The sequence below is a fragment of the Rhinoderma darwinii genome, chromosome 8, assembly GCF_050947455.1.
Source record: "Rhinoderma darwinii isolate aRhiDar2 chromosome 8, aRhiDar2.hap1, whole genome shotgun sequence".
Classification (NCBI taxonomy): domain Eukaryota; kingdom Metazoa; phylum Chordata; class Amphibia; order Anura; family Rhinodermatidae; genus Rhinoderma; species Rhinoderma darwinii.
In genome coordinates this window covers 19,455,334-19,473,434 of record NC_134694.1, presented here as the reverse complement: position 1 = coordinate 19,473,434, position 18,101 = coordinate 19,455,334, and the positions used below count along the sequence as shown (strand labels likewise).

General features: G+C 42.6%; 1 protein-coding gene across 1 annotated transcript in view; it reads left to right on the top strand.

The window, feature by feature from the left end:
• LOC142659369 (5'-nucleotidase domain-containing protein 2-like) overlaps positions 1-18,101 on the top strand; it is a 46,519-nt gene that overhangs the window by 15,762 nt on the left and 12,656 nt on the right. Inside the window, exons 7-10 of the mRNA XM_075835452.1 lie at positions 12,038-12,098; positions 13,969-14,071; positions 14,680-14,781; positions 17,444-17,525. Of these exons, the coding sequence (XP_075691567.1) occupies positions 12,038-12,098; positions 13,969-14,071; positions 14,680-14,781; positions 17,444-17,525 (348 nt within the window). The remainder of the gene's footprint in view (positions 1-12,037; positions 12,099-13,968; positions 14,072-14,679; positions 14,782-17,443; positions 17,526-18,101) is intronic.

Genomic DNA, 18,101 nt, shown 5'->3' with positions numbered 1-18,101 from the left:
AAAGCAACTTCAGAACTGAACTGGAACCTAAAAAAATAAATAAATGAGGCAATACTTCGCTTCTTACATTATACTGATAATGAGCCGTGCCCTCCCCGAGATGACCCCAGTTTTGACCGTTTGTATAAACGGAGACCCCTATTAGACCGTTCCAGTGCCCGGTTTTCCCAAGCATACACCCCAGAGAAGTGTATTTCTATTGATGAGTCCCTGGTACATTTTAAAGGGAGGGTTCAATTCCGCGAGTACCTGCCGGGTAAGAGGGCAAGGTATGGCGTGAAGATGTATAAGCTGCGAGAGTGCATCAGGGTATACCTACAGGTTTAGGATATATGAAGGAAAGGCCACCCCCAAACCAGACTGCATCCTGGACTACAATAGGTACATGGGAGGTGTGGACTTGTAAGATCAAGCCCTGAAGCCCTACAGCGCCATGCGGTGTGGTATAAGAAGCTGGCCGGGCACATCATACAGATGGCATTGTACAATGCGTACATGCTACGTCGATGTGCAGGCCAGACGGGAACTTTCCTGGAATTTCAAGAGGTGATTATCAAGAACCTAATCTTTAGGGACCAAGAAGGGGGGGCACCCAGTACTTCTGGAATCGGGGCCACACGCGTCGTACCAAGGCGGCAACACTTTCCAGGAGAAGTTCCCCAAACTGGCAAGAAGGGAAAAAGTCAAAAGAGGTGCAAAGTCTGCTATAAGAGGGGGATAAGGGAGGACACAATATATCAATGTGACACGTGTCCCGAATAACCAGAGCTCTGTATGAAAGTGTTTTAAAATTTATCATACATCCCTTGGTTTATAATTTACCCCAATTTTACTTACCCTGATGCACTCCGCACAGCTTATCCCCCCTCGTCTTTCCCCTCTGAGCCCTGCTGTGTGCCCAGGCAGCTGATAACAGCCACATGTAGGGTATTGCCATACCCGGGAGAACCCACATTACAGTTTATGGGGTGTAGGTCTCCGGTCAAAATGCTCACTACACCTCTAGATGAATGCCTTAAGGGTGTAGTTTTTAAAACAGGGTCACTTCTTGCGGGTTTCAACTGTACTGGTACCTCAGGGGCTTCTGCATACATGACTTCGCACTAGAAAATCCCCAGTAGGCCAAATGGTGGTCCTTTCCTTCTGAGCCCTCCCATGGGCCCAAACGGCAGTTTATCACAACAAATGGGGTATTGCGGTACTCAGAACAAATTGCGCAACAGAATGGGGTATTTTGTTTCTTGTGAAAATAAGAAATTTTCAGCCAAAACTACATATTTGAAAAAAATAATTTTGTTTTCATTCCCAGCCCAATTCAAATAAGTTCTGTGAAAAAACTATGGGGTCAAAATGGTCACAACACCCATAAATGAATTCCTTGAGGGGTGTAGTTTCCAAAATGGTGTCATTTGTGGTGGGTTTCTATTGCTTTGATAGCTCTGGGGCTCTGCAAATGCGACATGGCACCCGTAAACCAATCAAGCAAAATCTGTACTCCAAAGAACACACAGCGCTCCTTTCCTTCTGAGCCCTCCCATGGGCCCAAACGGCAGTTTATCACCACAAATGGGGTATTGCTGCACTCGGGACAAATTGGGCAACAAAATGGAGTATTTTATTTCTTGTGAAAATAAGAATTTTTGAGCTAAAATGACATATTATTGGAAAAAATATATATTTTTTTAATTCCCAGCCCAATTCAAATAAGTTCTGTGAAGAAACTATGGAGTCTAAATGGTCACATTACCCATAAATGAATTCCTTGAGGGGTGTAGTTTCCAAAATGGCGTCACTTCTGGTGGGTTTCCATTGCTTTGATACCTCTGGGACTCTGCAAATGCGACATGGCACCCGAAAACCAAACCAGCAAAATCTGTACTCCAAAGAACACACAGCGCTCCTTCCCTTCTGAGGCCTCCCATGGGCCCAAACGGCAGTTTATTGCCACAAATGGGGTATTGATGCACTCTGGAGAAATTGGGCAACAAAATTGAGTATTTTGTTCCCTGTGAAAATAAGCAATTTTGGTAAAAAATTACATCTTATTGGAAAAAATGTCATTTTTTTTATGTCACAGCCCAATTGAAATAGGTGCTGTGAAAAAACTGTGTGGTCAAAATGATAACAACAACCATAAATGAATTCCTTGAGGGGTGTAGTTTCCAAAATGGGGTCACTTCTGGCGGGTTTCCATTGCTTTGATACCTCTGAGGCTCTGCAAATGCGACATGGCACCCGAAAACCAATCCAACAAAATCTGGACTCCAACAAACATATAGCGCTCCTTTCCTTCTGAGCCCTCCCATGGGCCCAAACGGCAGTTTATCACCACAAATGGGGTATTGCCACACTAAGGACAAATTGGGCAACAAAATGGGGTATTTTGTTCCCTGTGAAAATAAGAAATTTTGATCACAAATCACATTTTATTGGAAAAAATGACATTTTTTTCATTTCAGAGCCCAATTCAAATACGTGCTGTGAAAAAACTGTGCGGTCAAAATGGTAACAACAACCCTAAATGAATTCCTTGAGGGGTGTAGTTTCCAAAATGGGGTCACTATTGGGGGATTCCTACTGTTTTGACACCTCAACACCTCTTCAAACCTGGCATGCTGCCTAAAATATATTCTAATAAAAAAGAGGCCTCAAAATGCACTAGGTGCTTCTTTGCTTCTAGGGGTTGTATTTTAGTCCACGAGCGCAGTAGGGCCACATGTGGGACATTTCTAAAAACTGCAGAATCTGGACAATACATATTTAGTAGTGTTTCTCTGGTAAAACCTTCTCTGTTACAGAAAACAAAATGAATAAAATTGAAATTCAGCAAGAAAAATGAAATTTGCAAATTTCACCTCCACTTTGCTTTAATTCCTGTGAAATGCCTGAAGGGTTAAAAAACTTTCTAACTGCTGTTTTGAATACTTTGAGGGGTCTAGTTTTTAAAATGGGGTGTTTTATCAGGGTTTCTAATACATAGGCCCCACAAAGCCACTTCAGAACTCAAGAGGTACCTTAAAAAAAAGGCTTTTGAAATTTTCTTAAAAATATGAGAAATTGCTGTTTATGTTCTAAGCCTTGTAACGTCCAAGAAAAATAAAAGAATGTTCAAAAAACGATGCCAATCTAAAGTAGACATATGGGAAATGTGAACTAGTAACTATTTTGGGTGGTATAACCGTCTGTTTTACAAGCAGATGCATTTAAATTCTGAAAAATGCAATTTTTTCAACATTTTCTCTACATTTTGCAATTTTTCACCAATAAACACTGAATATATCGACCAAATTTTACCACGAACATGAAGCCCAATGTGTCACGAGAAAACAATCTCAGAATCGCTTGGGTAGGTTTAAGCATTCCGACGTTGTTACCACATAAAGTGAAATATGTCAGATTTGAAAAATGGGCTCTGAGCCTTAAGGCCAAAACTAGGCTGCGTCCTTAAGGGGTTAACCGTATTGTGTTTATAGCCACTCTGTCATTGGTGGCCTACATAACCACCGCCCTTATGTGTTGTCATTCAAATGTCAACACTAAGGTTTCTGTATTGAATCGGAGGTTCATAGTTCTATAGGGGACGTTAGATGACACTCATCCTAATGTGTATGAAAGTCTCTAGACTATCCCCCCCACTCCCTCAACGGTTTCATCACGCCCGATCCTTAATTTTAACCGTTTACTATGGCTAGGTTATTCTCGTTTAATATATCACTCGATTTTGGAAAATAGCAATGAGAACTGTCTGTGTGCAAGGGTCTAACTTATACCCCCCCCCCCCACCCCCCTTGTTTTCACACAAAGAAAAAAAAAAATTCCGACTGAAACCAGCATAGACTGGAAATGCAGTGCTGAGCTGGCGGGGGTTTTGAGGAAGCTTCTTGTACTTGTTTTGGTTTTCTTTGGGTCTCCCTCCTCCCCGCAGTATTTGTGTGTGTTACTGAGCCGCAGCCTGACTAGTACATTTTGTGCCAGAACGTGAGCGTGTGATGTAACCGTCCCGCAGATGTTTATCATTTCCCCAGTAAGAGTAGACTTGCTCCGTCAGTCAGCGGGTGGGGGCTGGGAAGAAGGGTGGCATGTTGATAAGAGGACATGCGAAAGTGTGACTGACTGTATTTGTCTTTCACACTTGTTGGAATAATATATATATTATATTTTACTAATTGCCACAATTTGGATGCTTAAGAATAGATGGCGATCGTATAACTATTAGAAATATTTTATTAGATTTATATTCTGAGTCTTTTTTATATACAAGTTTAGCTGTGCGTTTGCGGCTTGTGGCTATTACCAGGAGATGTCACCCCACAGGTTTGCCAAATAGCTACAAACCCTCTTTCTTTCCCTACGTGCTCTGAAGGATTTGCCTGGGGGAGAGGTGTAATGATCTCTGACCCTGCGATCACCTTACAGCTGGAAGCTGAGATCTAAGGTTAAATTCTCTTCACACCTGTGTGGCCTTCTAGTGTATCAGCCCCAATAATATAATAATGCAGTGCTGGAGGCTCAATAAAGCAGCACACAATGGGTTAATTATCCACGGCTGTTTCTAGAGGCAGGAGGTGATTGAGTCTTATGACCGTGTCAAAGGATCTGAGCGTTTGTTTCCAGGTAGGCGTCGGGACGTTATGACATTTTATATTCTACCAATTGTTCACTTTCCTAGAAATCTTCATGTTCCTGCAGCAGATGTGAGAGTGTTATAAGCCGTGACCATTGGGATTTTATTTTTTTTATATAGGGAAAATGTTATCCTCACCATGTCTGAACTGCAGTACAACTACCCACATCGATCCGCCTAATTTTTCACCTCCAAAACAGCCGTTTTTCATGTCCGTTTCACCCATGTGGGATCAGTTTTCATGGATCCCTCAAACTTAAGTCTGTCGAGGGATCAGTAAGAATGGAGGAAAATAGGACATGTTCTAGTTTTCAACGGACCCTTCACACTGTCAACACGACGGCCGTGTAAACAGCCCCATTGAAATTCATGCATCGGTGTGACGGCCGTTTTAACAGCCGCCACATGGACGTATACAATGTTCGTGTAAATAAGCCCTTACAGTCCAAATGTTACATAATCCTTCCCTATTCTGCTCTTATTAGAAGCCATGTGTTCGTTCGTTGGTTAACCAGACCAAAGAACATGACTCCATTTCATTAAATCACAAATTTCTAGATTATCCAGCTGCACCTTCAGTTTTAGCAAAAATGGCAGCTTGATCACCTTCCCTATGCGTGCGCTCCTATCAAGTTCTCGTTCACTCCTACATGTGACTTGCTCAGCTCGGTCTGTGGAGATGATTCTACATCACCCCAAAGAGGGGTTACCACATGGGGCTATAAAACTCCGGCTATGACTTCCCTTCCACATCCACCAACCTCACCACTTTTGTTCCATGCGTTACATCCCGGGTATTTTTCATTTTATAGACCCAGACTTGGAGAAACATCAGATGTTCTAGAGGATTTCTTAAAGGTATTGTCCCACCATAACGTATCGCCTATCCGCAGCATTGGTGATGAGTGTTAGATTGCTAGGACCCCCATCAATTTTGAGAATGGAGGTCCCTTGTTTGAACCAAGCAGTGGCCAGGGTTGTGTGGGCTGCCACTACTCTCATTCTTAGTCATTCTCGGCTATATGTGTGAATTCCAGACTGGAGCAGCATGCATGTGACTGCTGCTCCGTTCACAAAGGGAACCCCTGTGATCGGTGGGGGTTTCAGATATCCGTAATGTGGATAGTTGATAAGTTATGGTGGGACAACCCCATTTTTAAGTGGCACGCGCAGATTAACATGGAGGATCGGTCAGGTTCTGTCTTTTCCGGACTACAGACGTTGGGACACTATTGGGCTATGTTCACATGCTGTGTCTTCAGACGTTTTTTGGGGAGTAAACACCTTGAAAAACGCCTGAAAGAAACGGTAGCTTAATGCCTCCTAACAACTACCGATTGATTTTCAATAGGAAAAACGTCTTTTTCAGAAGGGGCATTTTTTTTGAAAAAAACGGCACCTAAAAAAGTGGAAGTCACTACTTGAGCAGTTTTTCATTGTCTATAGAAAAACGCCTGAAAATTGGGATGTTCTCCCTTGAAAACAGCTCCGTATTTTACAGCAGTTTTTTACTTTAGCGTGTGGACACCGCCTCAGGATGCACTTCTACCCTTTGGGTCATTGGTCAATCTTGCATAAGTCGGTTGGTTCAGGCACTTTTTTTTAATCTGTGTATGAACAGCGTCAGAGTGTAGAGTATATAGTATAGTTACTGTATGGGTCAGCATAATGGAGGACAAATTGAGGACTGCAATATTCACTGCGTTATAATAGGTCTTATGTATAAAATTGGAGTGAGTGGTTGCTATTGGCAACAAGGATAATGGTTCTTGATTTTCTAAACTACACTGAGAGTGAAAACTGGACTCTGGCTGTTGGACTCCTCATGTTGTCCATGAGGCCCACTGTTTGAGGCTTTTTAATGGCGTCTATCACAAGACAGACCCTTTCTTAGGGCTAGAGTGGGTTCACCTCTTTGCCCTGAGGTTCTGGACATAGGTTTACACGTGCATTGTGCTAATGTAGGACGTGAGTCCTATGTCTGAAGCATTTTTGTGCTTGCTGCTTCTGATTGGCTGAGGGCTCAGATTCCTTTTAACATTATGGGTCTCATTGTAGTCAGGCGCCTTTTTATGGCTTCTAGTTGGGGTCTTAACATTAAAGCGTCTGTCTAGTGACCGATATCCTCAAAGTCGTTTTGAGGATGGTAACGTTTAGAGTGGGACTAAGTTTTGCAAAGATTTATCTTGCGTAAACAGGAAGCCTCTTTAAGTGATTTGACAGTTCTTGTCTTGGTGTTTAGTCGTTGGGAAAGGGTTGGGTTTGTATCTGTAAAAAAAAAACTAAAAAAAAACTTTAGATATCCAGTGAAGGTCGTTCATATATCCAATTTTGATTTTATATTGCTGGACAAGCAGGCTGCGGGAGGGGGGAGGGTGGCGCGACTGCTACTGATCCAGTCTTGGAATTGACCTAACATCTCTTAATAGATGTAGCTTGGGAGTTTCCTTTAGTAGTTTAACCCCTTCACGACCACCCAACGTAGATTAACGGGTTGCAAAGCTGGTCGTTGTGCCTGCAGCCCGTTAATCCACGTGTGCTCCTAACAGAGCACACAGACGCTCCCCGCAGCCCGGCATCTCCCAGTACAGGCTGCTACTAGCAGCCTTAGTACTGGGGGAAAACATCGGGTCGGATCACAGCGGTGATCCGAACCGATTAACCCCTTAATTGCGGCAGTCAATAGTGACCGCCGCATTTAAGTTCTTATAGAAACATCGGCACCCCGCTACGCGTTGCGGGGGGCGATTGTTGCGGGGGGGGGGGGGGGATTGCTATGGCAACCGGAAGCCTAACAAAGGCTTCCTATCTGCCATTACGTTAGCCGATTAGGCCCCGCCCGGAGGCGGAGCCTGATCGGCTTGCTGTCAGTGAACAACTGACAGTTCTAATACATTGCACTACATGGGTAGTGCAATGTATTAGAACATCAAACAAACTGTTGGACCTTCAAGTCCCCTAGTGGGACTAAAGAAAAGTGTAAAAATAAAAGTTGTAAAAATACAATAAAAGTTTCAAATAATAACACAAAACACAATCGCCCTTTTTCCTTTATCAAGTCATTTATTATTGAAAAAAATAATAAAGCCATACATATTTGGTATCACTGCGACCGTAACGACCTTAACTATAAAAATATTATGTTATTTATTCCGCACAGTGAACGCCGTAAAAAAAAAACTAAAAAATACTGACATAATTACTATTTTTAGGTCACTTTGTCTTCCAAAAATTGAAATAAAAAGTGATCAAAAAGTCGCATGTACCCAAAAATGGTACCTATAAAAACTAACTCGTCTCGCTAAAAATAAGCCCTCATACAACTCCGTCAACGAAAATATTAAAACCGTTATGGTTCTTGCAACATGGCGACAGAAAAAATCCATTCTCTTTACAAAGGTTATTTTATTGTGCAAAAAGTTGTAAAACATAAAAAAGTTCTATAAATTAGGTATCACCGGAATCGGACTGACCTGCAGAATAAAGGTAACATGTAATTTATAACGTGTGGCGAACGCTGTATAAAAAGAACTAAAAAAATTTCAGAATTGCTGTTTTTTGGTCACCTTGCCTCCCAAAAAAAAAGGATAACGTGATCAAAAAGTTGCATGTACCCCAAAATGGTACCAATAAAAGCTACAGCTCGTCCCGCAAAAAAAACAGCCCTCATACCACTACGTCTATGAAAAAATACAATTAGTTAAGGCTCCAATAAGCCAGGAAATAAAAATATGCAGTTGTGCCGGCCCGAGGGGAACATTTCTTCTGTTTTCAAGTGGCAAATTATCAAGGCCCCTAAAATTAGGGAACCAGGAAGGGGAGGGCCAAAACATATCTGCTGAAAGCGAGGGTGCCCGTATTATACCAGGACAACACTTCTCAGCAAAATTCCTCAAACTGCAAAGGCGCGGAGTGTGGACCAAAAGGGGGATAAGAAAGGACAGTTTATCAGTGCGACACCGGCCTGTGCAGAAAGGATTGTGTCACAGCGTAACACACATCTATGGATTATTTTATTGTTTTTGTTTACCCCATTATTATACCACCTGACTATGCCCCTTATATACTCCGCCCGGCTTACATGTACCCCACATTATAAACGGAAACACCAGTAAGACTCAATACAAGACTACTACAAGCAAAGTCCACACTCCAAAAGCCAAATGGCGCTACCTCCCTTCTGAACCCTACAGTGTGCCCAAACAGCAGTTTACTTCCACATATATGGCATCGCCATACCTGGGAGAACCCTTTTAACAATTTTTGGGGTGTGTCTCCAGTGCACAAGCTGGGCGCCACATATTGGCATATCTATAGAAAAAAAATCCCATTTTCACTCTGCAACATCGAGTGCACACCAATTTCTGCCAATCACCTGTGGTGTTAATATGCTCACTACACCCCTAAGTGAATACCTTGAGGGGTGTAGTTTCCAAAATGGGGTCACTTCTGGGGGGATCCACTGTTTTGGTCCCACAGGGACTTTGCAAATGCGACATAGCGCCCAGAAACCAATCCAGCAAAATCTGTACTCCAAAAGCCAAATGGCGCTCCTTCCCTTCTGAGCCCTACTCTGTGCCCAAACAGCAGTTTATGACCACATATGTGGTATTGCCGTACACAGGAGAAGTTGCTTTACAAGTGTTGTGGTGCTTTTTTTTTCATTTATTTGTTGAGAAAATGAAACATTTTCAGCTAAAACTACGTCTTATTGAAGAAAGGATTTTTTTTTTAATTTTCACTGCCCAATTCTAATAAAATCTATGAAACACCTGTGGGGTCAAAATGCTCACTACACGCCTAGATGAATTCCTCAAGGGGTGTAGTTTTGTGAATGGAATCTCTTTTGGGGAGTTTCCACTGTACTGACACCTTAGGAGCTTTGCAATAGTGACATGGTGTCAAGAAACCAATCCAGCAAAATCTGTGCTCCAAATGGCGCTCCTTCTCTTCAGATCCTTGCCGTGTGCCCAAACAGCAGTTTATGACCACAAATGGGGTATTGCCGTACTCCAGAGAAGTTGCTTTACAAATGTTTTTTTTTATTCCTTTATTTGTTGAGAAAATGAAAAATTTTGAGCTAAATCTACGTCTTATTAGAAAAAGATTTTTTTTTTTATCTTCACTGCCCAATTCTAATAAAATCTATGAAACCCCTGTGGGTTCAAAATGCTCACTACACCCCTAGATGGATTCTTCAAGGGGTGTAGTTTCCTAAATGGAGTCACTTTTTTGGTGTTTTCACTGTTTTGGTCCCTTAGGGGCTTTGCAAATGCAACGTGGTCTCCGCAAACCATTCCTGGTAAATTTGAGCTGCAAAAACCAAATGGCTCTTTCCCTTCTAAGCCCTGCCGTGTGTCCAAACAACCGTTTATTACCACATGTGGGGTATTGTTTTTACTCGGGAGAAATTGCTTTACAAATGTAGTGGTGCATTTTCTCCTTTTAGCCCTTGTGGAAATTAGAAAAAATTAGCTAAACCTACATTTTCTTTGAAAGAATGTCTATTTTCATTTTCACGGCCTACTTCCAATAATTTCTGCGGGGTCAAAATGCTCACTATACCCCTAGATAATTTCCTCAAGGGGTATAGTTTCCGAAATGGGGTCACTTTTGGGGGATTTCCACTGTTTTGGTGCCGCAAGAGCCTTTCAGACCCGACATGGTGCCTAAAATATTTTCTAATAAAAAAGGAGGCCCCAAAATCCTCTAGGTGTTCCTTTGTTTCTGAGGCCGGTGCTGCAGTCAATAAGTGCACTAGGGCCACATGTGGGGTATTTCTAAAAACTGCAGAATCTGGGCAATAGATATTGAGTTGCGTTTCTCTGGTAAAACTTTGTGTTACAAAAAAAATAGATAAAATGAATTTCTGCAAAAAAAAAAAGAAATTTGAACATTTCACATCTACTTTGCCTTAATTCCTGTGAAACATCTAAAGGGTTAAGAAACTTTCTAAATGCTGTTTTGAATACTTTGAGGGGTGAAGTTTTTAAAATGGGGTGACTTATCGAGGGTTTCTAATAAGGCCCTAAAATCCACTTCACAACTGAACTGGCCCCTGTAAAAATAGGCTTTTGACATTTTCTTGAAAATGTGAGAAATTGCTGCTTAAGTTCTAAGCCTTGTGATGTCATAGAAAAATAAAAGGATGTTCAAAAAACAATGCCAATCTAAAGTAGACATATGGGGGATGTTAATTAGCAACAATTTTGTGTGGTATAACTGCCTGTCTTACAAGCAGATACATATAAATTTAGAAAAATGCAAATTTTTGCAGTTTTTTGCTAAATTTTGGTGTTTTTCACAATTAAATACTTTATGTTACTGGCAAAATTTGCTCGATACATTAAGTCCAATGTGTCACGAGAAAACAATCTCCGAATCGCTTTGATAGGTAAAAGCATTCCAAAGTTATTACCACATAAAGTGAAACATGTCAGATTTGAAAAATTGGCTGCGTCCTGAAGGCCAAAACAGGCGGTGTCCTGAAGGGGTTAAGTGACAAGAAATCTGTGTTAATCTATGTGAAAACTTGGCAAATGCACATCAGTTTGAGCAATGCGTTATGTTAGTGGACCTGGCGGATCTTTAATCTGTAGATGTTGCCGCTTTTCTACTGTCCTACCATGCACAAATGGGGTTTAATGTATATTAAGGGACTTGGGCATAATTGATGGTCCATCTTGCATCACTAGAGGAAGTCCCTGCCCCCCCCCCCCCCCCACTCTAGAAGCACACATACACAAATTTCCTCCATAGGAATTAAAATACGTGTTTAGCTGAGCCAAAGATGGCTGATTGCTGGCCAGACAATCTCCAGCTGGGGAATTCTTGCGTGGGAAGCGCTGGAATCAAAGGCAACATCTGCATTGTTTGTGTGGCGTTACTCTTACACCCCAGAAACCAACTGATGGGTAAAGTGGTCTTGGTATGTTTTTTATAGGAAAATTCGAATGAGAACCCCATGGGACATTCGTCCCCCAGGACAGGGACTGATATGACCAGCTCTGTACAGCACTGCAGAATATTACCAATGTATAAGCGACAGGAAACGTTACGCCATCTAAGGCCCCATGCACACTACCGTAAAAATCGTCCGTAATTTCGGGCCGTCATTTCTATAGACCACGGACCACGTTTATTCACGGGAAGGCCGTAGAAAGCTACCGCATAAGATGGGACATGTCCCATCTTTTGCTTTTTACGTGCCGTGCTCCCATACTTTGTATGCACGGGCTGAAAATGAGGGAAGCTGTCGGCGGCTAGTCGCGCTTGTAATCGTGGCCCATGTTTACGGGCACGGCCGTGTGCATGAGGCCTTACAGGTGGCCATATTCTGGGCATGTGTTCTGTAGACGTCTGATGAAAGGCCTCCGTGTAACCAGCTTCTCATTCTACAATTGTGTCTTGCAGGATGCAATCCGGGATGTTCACGTTAAGGGATTTATGTACAAGTGGATCATGCAGGATCTTGGTGAGTGACTATAATGTGAAGTGGCCCTAAATGACCTGTCTAGTCTTTATAGCAGAGCTTAATTTGTCATTTAACACCTCTTGGCCAGCTTGTTTGTGCATCTTGATCCCTCTTAGTATTAAATCAGATTTCCAGGATACCCCCGACTCCGTGAATGTGTGCAGTTAACTGAATCCATTTTTTTTACTACTGGTAGCTAGTTCATAATCCTAGTGTAGACCTTCATGCATATACTTCCTGAAGAGCTGGTTTGTTTAGCCAGTCTGAGCAAACCACTGCAGTGTAAAGCATGGGGGTGAAACCCACCTCCTGTCCCAGACTGAAGTAAGCATCAACAATTTTATTTTTTTTAGGCCACAACTAGGTAATGCGATAGGTTAACCTGCAGTCCTATGTAATAAAGCTATGAAATGGTGTTATCAGGAGTCGTGCTTCGTCACATCTGACAAACACAGCTCTGCTACATATGTTCATATGGATGGGTAGAAAAGTCTTACGTGTTGATGGGTGGGGGATGGATTCTCTGCTAAATCCTCTGAACAATGTCGTCTTTCAGCAGCACATGAACGTAAACGCCTTTGCTTGATCCTCACGCGGGTCACACATTAGCCCCGAGGATAAACTTGTCGTCGGCTATGAGGGTCACTAATACACCCAGACTAGAAGTTTAGTGTCCCCGCATTCTTGTATGTTTTCCACCCCCAAGTCACATGTCTGTTCTGAGTGATGGGTGTATTGTATTGATGTGAGTGTAGGGAAAGTAAAAAATAATCTGGAATAAGAAGCCGATTATAGTGGAGGGCAAATACCCTTTAAATCTTACAAATTTAGTGTGGGGGGGGGAGAAATCCTAATATTCTGGTTAAGTTGTAAATGTATTACAATATTTTTTTATTTTTATTTTTTCCTTTGTATCCCGGTGGTTATAACTGGACAAGTGGCTAATGTATATGTATGAAAAATGGCACCTACATGAAAGTACATTTTAATTTAGATTTTTTTTTTTTTTTTTGGGAAAAAAACTATTTTGCTTGGTTTATTTTTTACAACATACACCACTTCCTAAATTATGCTATAAATGCATTGTGCATGTTACGGTTGTGACTATACCCAGTATGGGCGTATTTTATGTTTTGGGACTTTTATATTTAAAAAGTTGTTCTTGTTTTTTGGTGTGTTTTTTTTTTTTCTTAAATTTTATTAGAAAAATTATTTTTACATTTTTTTATTTTTTTTTAACATTTTTTGGATATGGCCTTTCAATGGACCCTGGGCTGTCTGTCCATATAAGCTACGTCCCTCAATCGTATCTCAGGGATTCCATGTGATACAATCGGTGGGGGGGGGGGGGGGGTGCTGGCGACTTTCTCATTTTCAATGCCACTGAGCTTTGATTGCTGTTAAGCTTTGAGCTTTGATTGCTGCAAAGATCAGAGGTTTCTCTGATCTCCGCCCTTAGATCGGGGCCGTGTATTACAGATGTGGCCCCGCTCCTGATCACACGACTGCGCAATTAGCAGGACTAGTAGGCTCATCCTGCCGCTCATGAGCACACTCGTCCAGCATCATCAACCAGTTAATATGTAAACTTTTCAGTTCTATTTATAGCAATATGGCTGCTGCTACATCTTCCATAGGGGTGACAAGCCGCTTTTCAACTGCCTAGTTACACATTTGCTATTCAGCTTCCTAGGAAAGTTGGGTGACAACCCTTAAGGGCAGTTTAATAGAAGTTAAATTGGGTGCAACTCTACAGAGGACAACGTGAGGACTAATATAGCTAGGATTTTTCACAGGAAATGTTTTTTTTTTTTTTATAATGGTACAAAATACAATCTTGATTTGTCTCCATGTAAAATCTTTTCTCCAGAGCAATACATCCTTCGTGGGGACGAGACGTACGCAGTCCTGCACCATTTAGCCAGTCATGGCAAGAAGCTTTTCCTCATCACAAACAGTCCTTTTAGTTTTGTGTAAGTTACCGTCTGAGTCCCATTACATGGTGTCGCTAATAAATCTCGATCCCCTATTTTAGGGGAACTTGTCAACTGATGGCCCACAATGTTACAGGCATCTATAAGATGTCCTTACAAATAAGAGTTAGCGTGTCCTTCCGACCACTGGGTCCACAGGCTTTAGTATGCTGTCAAGGGGTCTACCCAGGTACAAGCTGCTGCCATGTAGGCCCCCTAGATGCACTGATTGGCCACAATAATTCGCATATGGCTCGCCAAACCTTGTCTGACGCTGGTTTAGTGGGTGCACATGCTTACTAATTTCCCAATCTTGTATACGCCCAAACACCATGGGCTCTGCTCCTTATCCTGAGGATGTTGGGGGTCGTGGCAGTCAGACATCCACAATGGGTTATAGCAAAATGCTATCACTTACCATCATGGCAATACCCCTTTAAGACCAATTGGATTTAACTGCACATAGTCTGGGATTTATGTTTAACGTTTACCTTGCAAAATGGATTCTCATATCGATGTTTTTCTTAAATTCAATTTTTCTTAAATTCATATTTCTATTGTGTATTGATTTGGTATTAATCCATTTTGTGTTGTGGTTTATATTTTAGGGACAAGGGAATGAAGTACATGGTGGGCAAGGACTGGAGGGACTTCTTTGATGTTGTGATTGTTCAAGCCGACAAACCCCATTTCTTCAATGACTGCATCAAGTAAGTTCCCATTGAGTGGTATAGGGAAAAAACCATTGATTAAAGTAACGATCAATGATGCCCTGAGGTGTAGGCAGGGATAGAACAAGTGATGGGCAGACCAGGTACAATCACTGGGGATTGTTGGAAGAGGGGGACAGTAAAAGATTACTTAACAGGTCTATCCATTTTATAATAAGATATACACTTCATATTTTTTTTTATCTTTTTTTAAATTCCTCATGCTTTTCAGGATGTCTGCTTGTAGTCAGTGAATGGGAACATCCTATGGAAATAAACAATGTCCTGGTCAAGTGATCACTTGGCACGGATCGCTGTACAGTGCACTTGTGTAAGTCTTTGATCGAGCCATGGACCTGTGATCCTGGGCAAATGTATTTTTTTTTTTATTTTATTTTATTTTATTTTTTTTAATCCTCCCAATCAATGACTGCAAGAAAAGATCTTGAAAACCTTTAGAAAATCGTATACATAGAGTATTACAGTAAATAAGCTTTGTTTCCTAAAAACTGGAAAACTTTTAGATCTGGCAACAGAATATAAGTTGTTTGCAGCAGACTTATTCCATCAATGTCCCTGTCAAAAAACAGCCCATGTCTGGTTATAGCCTCAAAGCCATGGAGAATTTGTCTTCCCCATATTTTCCCTGCTCTACTGTAGGAAAGCTTCTTCCGAGCGAGCGCTTTTCTGATAGTACAAATATATTAGTCTCCTAAAATGTAATTGTAGACTTTTTTTAATCCAAACACCTCCTTTTTAAAGAGACACTTTTTCTAATACATTACTAAGGACTTATGAATAGTTCAGGTGTCTCTATCGTTGAGTACCCTTACCCATCAGCCAAAGCAGAGAGGAGCTACAAGAACTTGCTCTATAGGATCAATCACGTTTGCATTACATGAATAGCCCATTGATTTTTAAATACTGTGTAATACATCATTTTACCTGTGGGGGAGCTGGAGGGACATTAAACACTAAATGCTGAGATACCCTGCAGTTTACAGATGATTGCAGGGTGTCCTAGTCAGGGCCGGCTCCAGGTTTGTGGGCCCTTGGGCGACAGACTTAGTGGGCCCCTTTGCGGAGAAACTCACGGCGGCAGTAAAATGCCAAAAATCGTCACTGTGCCCCCATATAGATGTTTGTCCCGGTTTATGCCCCCATATAAAAGTTAGGCCCCCAGTTTGTACCCCAATAAATTTAGTACCCTCTGTAGATAGTGCCACACAGCACCCTCCTTCCAGGTAGTGGCACACAGCTCCTGACGTCACGGTCTATATATGGTCAGTGTTCTCAGGGGCAACCCCAGATCCGTAGTCCCGGGCAGAGCACTACTAGCACTCTGCCTGGGCGTGGCGTAGCTAAAGGCTCAAGGGCCCTGGTGCAAGAATTCAGCTTAGGCTCCCCTACCAATCACCACCAGACCCCTGCGCACGCCTATGCCCAACTGTCTTGCCTGACAGACCCCATAAATGCCCCCATAGTATGACCCCCCACGCAGTCTAATACCCGCCGTAGCTGCCCCACGCGGACCCCCCTCCCATACCCAGTATAATGCCCCCATATGTACCTAATAGAAAAAAAACATAATTACCTCTCGACGTGTGGAGGATCCTTCACATCCTCTGCACTGTCCTGTGAGTGACTCGTAGCAGACAGGCAATAGGTAGTGACGTCACTACATCGCGCCTGCCTGTGCCGATCTGCCCAACTGCATCGAGGCGGGACCAGCGCGGCCAGGCTGGGACACTGCTCTGGTCCTGGCCTCGCTGTCCATATATGGACAGCGATGTCGGGCTTTCCCAGAGCCTGGGAATCCTCTCCTTCTTACATCACTGTCCATATATGGATAGTAATGCCTTAACGACAGTAGCGTCGGCACCCAGCGGCTGGTGGGCCCCGGCACTTGCCCGGGTTTGCCAGGTGCTGACTCCGGGCCTGGTCCTAGTAGTGGGACACAGTGTTTTGCTTATTGTCGGGATACCCTCTTAACAAACAGGGATTTCCATAGCACACTACTCTAATCTTCAAGCATTAAACCTGGAATAATATACATAAATGAACTTTGTCCCCTGTCTGAGGTACTTACTGTAACTTGCGTGACTCATTGGCATTTGCTGTGCTGCTCCGACATACTGTACACTTAATGGGGTTGTTTGGGTAACTTGCATCACTGCCTGGTTCAGATGCATAAACTGCGAACGTGGGGTTATTGTATAAACCGCTCCGATTATTTCCATATACTCTGCCTGTCATATATAGTTTCTATTTACAGCGAGTTCTCCTCTTGGCAGTTGTGCAATAGGAGCCGTTGGCTCCACAGAATGACTTGTCAGTGGCAGGCATCATCCTATTAAATGATTGCCCAGCACAGCGCCAGCCGGGCCTCTGCACTCACTGGGCGACCTCTTTGAGCTTCTTTCATCGTTGTGCTGTCCTTTAGCGCCAGAAGAAAATTGTTTCGACTGTTATGTGAATTTGGTGTTCTCTGCCAGGATTAGGGCGGGTTTCCTGCTCACGTCTTTATAGTGCGGAGTCTAGACAACGGGTATTGTTTGTATTGACATCCAGATATAAGGACTGAATTCTGATGCGTCTGAATAGGACTAAATAAATGTTTCCCTACTGAGCTAAAATTAACCCCATTGTGATTTTTGTGTAGGCCCTTCCGACGGGTGGATGGAAATGGAGACCTGAAGTGGGACAGGATTACCAAACTGGAGAAGGGGGAAGTCTACAAACAGGTAGGGGTCATCTTAGTGGGGGGTGATACCTAAACATGGGGACACCCTGTTGCAGTTTTTGACAAATGGCACATATTGCCATTTTTTGTTTGAACAAGTTTTGTTCTAATGTATTGTAAACCGGCCATACACAACCGAAGGTCCTATTACACCGGCCAATTTTGGTCAGTGCAGCGAGCGGCGTTCAACATGACTGCTTATTGATCGGCACTCGTTTGCTCCTTTCACAAGGAGCTATGGATGGGGACGAGCGATCGTTACTCCGATCGCTCGTCCCCATACATTATGTTGGCAGCGCGTCTCTTTACAGAAGATGTGCTGCCGACAACTATATATACTATAATTTAGTTGTTTTTTTTTAAACTACGATCAGCAGATGATCGACCGTTTGCTTGTTCATCTGATCGCTGCCTCCCCTGCCCAGAGCAATTATCGGCAACGAATGTTCCATCAACGATCGTTTGCCCCATAATCGATCAGTGTAAAAGGGCAACAGCTCTCCCCTATCTCCCCATAAATTACTGGTTGAAATATTTTTGATATTGAAGTGTTGGCCAAATATTTCAGTCGTGTTTC